The sequence below is a fragment of the Miscanthus floridulus genome, chromosome 14 (genome assembly GCF_019320115.1).
Source record: "Miscanthus floridulus cultivar M001 chromosome 14, ASM1932011v1, whole genome shotgun sequence".
In the NCBI taxonomy this organism is placed as follows: Eukaryota; Viridiplantae; Streptophyta; class Magnoliopsida; order Poales; family Poaceae; genus Miscanthus; species Miscanthus floridulus.
Genome location: NC_089593.1, coordinates 64,308,763 through 64,316,775, shown reverse-complemented (window position 1 = coordinate 64,316,775; position 8,013 = coordinate 64,308,763). Strand labels below are relative to the sequence as shown.

Below are 8,013 nucleotides of genomic sequence, written 5' to 3'. Positions count from 1 at the left end.
TGGAAGCAGAACTGACCGCATTGGATACCGCTAGTGCTGAGGCAGAGTGGCTCCGTGATCTCCTGATGGATTTGCCGATTGTTGAGAAACCAATCCCGGCAATTTCCATGAACTGTGATAATCAAACTGTGATCACTAAGGTAAACAGTTCTAAGGATAACATGAAGTCCACAAAGCATGTGAAGAGACGTTTGAAGACTGTCAGAAAACTGAGAAACTCCGGAGTAATTGCATTGGACTATGTCCATACATCAAATAATCTGGCAGATCAATTCACTAAGGGTCTATCACGCAATGTGATAGAAGGTGCGTCGAGGGAACTGGGTTTGAGACCCACATAGAGCCATCAACAGTGGTAACCTATCCTATGTGATCGGAGATCCCGTGAATTAGGATGGCGAAACAAGCTGTTGATTGACTGAGGGAGAGACCCCTTAGATTATAGCTCAGTTCGTTGGAGATGCACCGTCTCTCCAATACTGTTAGGCAGGATGATTAAGTTCTTAATGTGATCCGAGCGGCTTGGTATAGCGGGGATGTTGTCCTACAGAACATCCTATAAGGAACACACCTATATGAGCTCGATTGCTAGTCACAATCTATGAGATGTGGGTAATCTCTAGATGCTCATGAAAAGGCCTCGAAGTGTGACTTATATGCTTCAAAACAGAGGGAAGGCACTTGGCAGCCTAGTATCAGTTAAGAGGCTATGTGAAACTCATCTCGCACAAAACTGTCAATTCAAGGTTCTGTCCATTGTTCAGTTGTGGATGAGTGTAGCTAGCTTTCTAGATGGATGTTCAACTTAACAGTCTCTATCGAAACACTGGTATATAAAAGGAATGTGGTTCTGAGAACTTCAAACTGCGTACCCTAGAGTTTGGTGGGGATTGTTAGATATTATGGGCTTGGCCCATTTATTTAATATCTCTATTAAACTCTATGGTCCGTACATGTGCATTAATGGTTTTATACCATATGGGAATTTAATCGAGAGGCGACTCTACTTAAATACTTGATCATTGATCGATCTATTTGAGAAGTAAAAGAGAATCACCTGGATGCCACACGCGCGCGCGCGCGCCGCCGCCGCCGCCGCCCGGCCCGGCCCGAGCCCGTGCCCGTGCGCGTGGGCGTGGGCGTGGCGTGGCGTGGCGAGGCGAGGCAGGCAGGCGGGCGGGCGAGGCCTTTATTTTTGAAACTCCGTTTCCGTTTCCTATGACGAATTGATTGGAGGTTTGAAACCCTGTTTCCGTTTCCTGTGACAAATTGATTGGAGGTTAACTCCCGTGACCTTTGGCTCTCCGTCTCCGTCTCTCCCACCGGAGAAGGGAGGTGTGACCCCTCGGTGCCGTCGGCTTCTCGTCTTCTGGCCTCTGTCTATAAATCAAATCCTCTCCTCTCGGTTAGTTTCTCTTGGCGAAGTACACCACTTTCCAGCAGCGCAAGTTCTTCCCGTTCCACCTCCGGCGAGCACCAGAGATGGAAGAGTAGGCCTCCGGAACGCGTCTCCGTCGTGGGCTTCACCTGCTCGGGTGAAGACGGGCAATTACGTTTTTGGGGAGTGTCGGTGGTGGCACGACTACTCGCTGGTCAACCTGTAGCGGTGCTTCTTCACGGCGTCCTTTTCTGCACTGCATCGAGCGGGACGACTACAACAGCAAAGCACCACCATGGCTTTTCCTGGTGCGAGCGGCTCCGCCGCAGGGTATAATCTCCTTCACCCTCTTCTGAGTTTCATTATCAATATCATGATGTTTCTAGGCAATACTGCTTTCATGTTCAACATGTTCTGTTTGATTGATTTGGATGATTATGCTAGTACTGTTTTTCTGGTTCCTTTTAATTTTGTGATTATCATGATCTTGATATTTGAGAACACATCTTTTATATTTGTGATCATGTCTGTGATGTTTCAGCTATGTAAAACAATGTTTCACATATGTTTCGGCTCTATAATTTGTTTTATCATCATGTTAACATTTGTCATGAAGTGTTTCTGTCTTGTTATTCATGACTTCACTCTCCTTTTTATTGCGTTATTTTTATGGATTAAAATAAATATGAAAATGCCTTATTGTTCAACAGAATCATGGCTCACGTCATGCATGCATTATGAACTAGAGTAGGTAGTAATTTACTCTTCTTAAGGCTACAAGAGTTGGCAACATTTTTTCAGATCCTATATATCAATATGCCTGTGGTATCATGTGATTTGTTCTGAAGAGTCCGTTGTCATTATGAAACTAAAGCCTCTTCCTTCCTTTCTACAAAGTGTGCTTGTGATATCTTCACTTTATTTTCTCTAAAAAAGAAAAATAATAATAAATAAAGTATGCTTGAGATCAATATCACCGACAGTAGGTTCCCGTGCCCTTCCAAATCTAAGCTCTCAACTTTCCCCATTTGGTCTTAATTTGGCCCTGTTCATGCACCTAGATCAGGAGACTGTTCACGCATCACTGTGCACGGGGTATTTGCCTTTGCCCGGATCATCTGGCATCACCCTTTCACCCTTTTTTTCCCCCTTTTCATCACCCTTTTTTCCTCTGAAGATCATTGGACTAGGTACCCCGGTAGGCCGGTACTACGTGAAAACTATTGACGTCCTGAGTCCTGACTCCTGACCAGGTTGCGTGTGATAAGCAAGCAGGATCTGATGACTTGGTCAGAACACAACACTCAGCTTGTTCGCTGGTTGGTTTCTGGGCTGATAAGTCCGACTGGTGCTAATTTATTGTGAGAGAAAAATACTATTGGCTGACTGATAAGCCCTGGCTAAAACCAACGAGCGAACAGACTCGCTGTCCCAAGTGGACACACGGACGGTGATTGCGATTCCATCTTGCGGTGTAACACTGTACTACGTTCTTCGCCGAACAGTTCTTTTATGAGAGACTGAATCTGACGAACGGCAAAGTGGGAGAACAACTCGATAGAAGAAGAAGCATGGTCCTGCTAACATTCCGGGAAGCCTATCAGCATGTTCGGCAGGGCTGAATTGGCTGGCTGGTGCTGGGGCTGGACCAGCCAGCCAATTCCAGACTCCAACCTCCAGCCAGCAGCTGGTTTGCAGAAGTTCAAAAATTGGCGCCAATCCATTGTAGCTCATGTAGATTTCATACTTTCAAACTCAAACTACCATGCATTTCTAGCTCATGCTGATTTACAGTTTCAACCAATAATTTACAGTTTGCAACTCAAGCGCGGGAGAGTTAGTCATGTAAGTGACCCAGTCGTTTTTCAGCTCAAGCGCTGGATGGTTGGGGAACAATGAGGCTACATGCCCGTCAGGACCAATGTTCAGAGGAATAAGGTCAAATTTGGGGCAGTCGTTGATCACTAAGACTCCAACTTTCTCAACTTTGATCAGCTGCCGGATGACAAATTCATAGTCAGTTGCTTCCTCTTCTGCCCTTGCATTGTCGTTGATGGAGTAGACATGACCATGCAGAGTAGGCACCTGCCAGTCATTCACATGTAACTCATGGTTATTGGTTTACCCAATGGAAATGCTTGGTAATGTGTGGTAATAAACAAAATGAGAGATATACATGATCCACATAGTAGAGGCAAATGCAGTTAGAAAGGTGGACAAATACTCCATATTACTTCAACATGACAATACACATGTTCAGTAAAGCATCACTACTTGTTTATACACTCACTTTTAGCATCCTTCTTCGACAATTGTAAGAAAGTGTCCACTTAATAAGGCCTAAATATGCATATGAACTAATGTGCCTATTTTAACAAATCATTCTTCTAGCAACTATCACTGGCAAAGTGTGATCGGATGACGATGACAAGCATTTTTCAGTTAAAAAGGTAATCCAAAAATTCCCAATAACACTTAGAGAAATCAAATAGTCAACATTTATGTATCCACATAAATTAAGTACATTGAAAATTTGAACTTACAAGTATGTCAGTTTCTTAAGTTCAACAATTTCAGGTGGAAGCACATCTTGAAGCTGATTACACCTCAAATTCCTAAGTTTACAAGAACACTTGGTTAGATGAAGAGCAACTACACTGAAATTAGCCATGGACTCAAAGTGCAAGAAAGTAGTATTGGTGCAGCAGAGAACATCAAATTAGCCATGGACCAAACTTTAGGCTTACTTTGAGAGTCATTGAGGGTTCACCAAAGAAGATCACTTACGCCGTGGATGTCATGACGTTTGCAATCGGCAGCACAGCTAGAGAAGCACGAAGCACGTCTTCTTCGGTCAACTGGAAGCTTCTCTTATTCTCCACCTGCAGCCTGCCCAATTGCAAACTCATATTACCTCTAGTTCAATCATTCATATGGACAAAAAAAAACAAATATGATCAAATATTTGACAAGACATTGAGATGTGGCAATTCCAAGTGTAGCATTGTTCACAGTGAAAGAAGCAAAGCACTCACATACTTTCCAGGATCACAACATAAATGGGCATCGATAAATTGCACAGCAGTCAGCTGCAGAATACAAACAAAAAACATTAAACAATCTAGTTCATTCACATTAGGGCGATCTAAATAGGCCCAAGAACACACACATACCCTCAAGTCCATCTTTTTGATGAGTTTATTAATAACACTTGTTGCATTTGAGTGAAGCAAGAAAAGTTCCACTTGCCCCGGAAAATCAAATAACATATAGTGATCTACACAATAAACAGCAAAAATACTTTTAAACACATGGAAAGGCCTGTGTAATGTAAACTAACAAATTTATTCCTATTACCAATTTATAAGTCTTTTCATCAGATGCTGGCCTTTTGGGATATGACCATTGTACAGATATTGCCACTGAACATATGTGCAAACTTCACAGAGGTATTCTTTTACTCACCTTCAATAAGAGGCTTCAATTTTCCTTCAAGCCCGTCAATATTCTTCTCCAAGTAATCCATGCAATACACAAGCCCTGACATAGAATTGAACACCATAGAGAAAGAATCCATATTATTACAACAAAAGCAGGTAGGTTACTGGACAGCAGTAGAGGACCAGCTGCATTACCTTAACTATCCTAAATCAGACACCATTCCACACAATCATAGATATTAACTCCCCAACTCCAGCGATTGGGGTTCCCCGATTTAGCTCAACCCACTCCAGCAGCTCATACAAGGTGGATCAGTGTCGTACTTATGCATCCACAAATAATTATCTAAAGCAAAGCATGAAATGATTATCATAGCCTGCTTCATCCTCTTGCAGTACGGCACCCCGTCCAGAATCTGCCAGCGTTCTTTCAACACCCCCAAACCTCCTTTCAATGACATTTCACAACTTCGCATGAATGTAGTTGAATTTCTCATCCCTCTGCAACTGCTGCAAATCTACGCCCCTAAAATCGTTGATATGATACCTTGTGTTTCTGTAGGGGGTCATGTAACATGGCATGTCCGTGTAACCCGCGTCCGTCAAGTAGTACCGACCTATAAGAGATGAAAACAATTCCCCAATTAGTCATGACAATCTCATCAACAGATCACTTGCTTGGTACAGTCATGACAATCTCATCAACAGATCACTTGCAAATTGTTTAATAAGGAGACAATATGTAGGCATTAGCTGCCATAACACATTGCATCATAGGGGCAGCAGAATTTGAGTAAGGCATACATTAGATACATATCAGTACTGCTGTATTGAGAATTCATATATGTTGTATTGTCATAATGAGAAATCAAATTGCAAATTGTTTAAGGAGGCAATATATAGGCATCAGCTGTCACAGCAAATTAAATAGAAGTACGCTTCAATACATCTACTACAAGCAAACAATTAAGGAATGTGAACATCAAGGCATCACGAACCTGCTGGGGGATGTGGGAACGAAGCGTCGCCCTGACAATCTTTCAACACCGCCATGTCATGACATGCCCCCCACCTTCCCGGCCCCCACGAATGTGAAATGGCCATCCATATCCACGATGGCACAAACATTAATTGTTGTTTCGCCTTTCCTATTGTAGAAATTAGCCTTTGCTTCACGGTTAACCTCAACCTTTATGTGCGTGCCATCTATAGCACCTATGCATCCATCAAACCATGGTGCATATGCAGCAAGTTTGTGGCTTACGTGTGCGTAGTTCCTATCTGCTGGCACTAGGACAGTATTTGCCCACCTATACATGACCTCTACAACTACTGTAATCTTTCTGCTAACTGTATCTAAAGACTTTTCAAACCTATCTTTGCACTCTCTACTTGCTGATTGGTGGGCACATGTCCAGATGTACATGCTTAGAGCTTCTACCGAGGTGCACTTTATCTGTTAATGGCAAGCCAAACGGCAGCAGGGTGTCATGCAAATGCATGAAAGCATCACGCGTCATGCGCAAATTGTCTAAACATTTGGTTTGGTCGGCAAGGGTAAGCTGCATCCTTTGGGCTCCAGATAGCTTAGGAATGGGACAAGGAGGATTTACCTCAGGCATTTGCTGTGACATAATACCTTTCAGAAGGACGACTGCTGCCTTCGCCAGGTCACAGTGCTCGGTCCATCACTAGAAGTGTCGTTGTACGATGACTCTTCAGTGCTGCTCATTATGCTACCTGCAAATGGGCAGAAAACAATAAGATGCTAATGTAGATAGTAAGATGCTAATAAGTGAACATGTCTGAATACCTGACCTAGGTAGGTGGCACAACCACCTTAGACAAATGTATGTAAGGAATGAACAAGAGAAAAGTGAAACATGCATAATGTCTTACAACGCTCATAGCACGACACAAATAATTTATTCAAAACAAGACAACGACATGCACTTAGTTCTCCGCAATGGTCTTTGTTAATACAAAAAAACGAACATAACGAAACAACAAACAGAATCAACTCAACATGCACATGGTGGAAAACCAAAAATAGTAGAAAAACTATAGTCCAAAGGAATGTGCTGATCACTGGGACTTTGTGGAACACACAAAGGCCCATGTCACATTGATCCAGTTCAGCCGGCCCTCTTTAGATTTCATATCAAGAAAATCCTAACGATGGAGCCTGTTGTTGCAAAGGTTTAGGGCTTGCACGAATACTACATCAGTCTCGCTGATACCATCTTACAATAGAATCTCACGGACTTGGGCCAACTCATGAGCATCTGTGTTTTGACGGGCCTTCTGGGACCTAGCCTCCTTGATAAATTGGCCCAGGTCTTCAAGGCACTCTTCTACGGATGGAGTCTGGCTACTCTTCTTGCTGCGATGACTGTTAACAGAATATTCCCTATGGACTCTCTTTGAGGGCTGATGACCACTATGTGGCATGATCGGCTCGTCCGACGGGGATGGAGGAGTGTGAGGGCTTCCACTACTGGGTGACTTGTCAGGTCGATGGCCCCCCGCCGATAGCAACTAGCCCCTGTCATGTGGGGTGCGTCCCAAAATCGTGATCAGTTGCTCACAGCATTAGGGCCGTCTGAACTTGTTTCTAGCGGGTTGGCTACTTTCTTGCACGTGTTCCAGTGATTGCGAAGTTAGTACTGAGTTAGCAGGAACCTAATTGCTAAAAAAGTCAAGGAAATGCATGTTGTTAGTACCACGGGGCTGACGCCGTACCACTCAGGCTCAGCTGTAACCTCTCCAGTAAGTGGGTCACGGCCTAGCCCAGTATGGGTCTCTCCGTCGCGCCAATTGAAGTAACAACATTTCTGCTCGTTGTACTTGTTCTGGCACGTTTTCTTGCTGTACCCGAGATTCGTGACTTCGTTGAAGCCAGGAGCGACATTGGTCCACCCTAGTGAGGTTGGACCAGTGGAGTTCCAGTGACAGAGGTATTTCTACTTGATGATTAGGTTAAGAAGCAGAGAGCAAGTTCTGTCATCCCAGCAAGCACTGTCCTGGCTCATTTGAATCAAGTATTGACAAAGCTATTAGTACAAGGTGTTTCTCTACAGAATAAGCTTCCCAAGAATACTGCAGTCAGATCTAGTGGCTATGCTTGTCATGCTTATGTTCTATAGAAGCTAAGAAACAATTGATCTTATTGGGGTTGCAAATGGCATTACAGGT

General features: G+C 43.6%; 1 protein-coding gene across 1 annotated transcript; it reads right to left on the bottom strand.

Moving 5' to 3' along the window:
• Nucleotides 1-3,166: 3,166 nt before the first annotated feature.
• Nucleotides 3,167-5,871, bottom strand: LOC136503588 (uncharacterized). Its single transcript, XM_066498613.1, has 5 exons — nt 5,817-5,871; nt 4,844-4,918; nt 4,552-4,655; nt 4,414-4,467; nt 3,167-3,463 (listed from the first exon to the last, which is right to left on the bottom strand). Exons 1-5 carry the CDS (start codon nt 5,869-5,871, stop codon nt 3,167-3,169), a joined length of 585 nt encoding a protein of 194 aa, XP_066354710.1.
• Between the last annotated feature and the right edge of the window lie 2,142 nt (nt 5,872-8,013).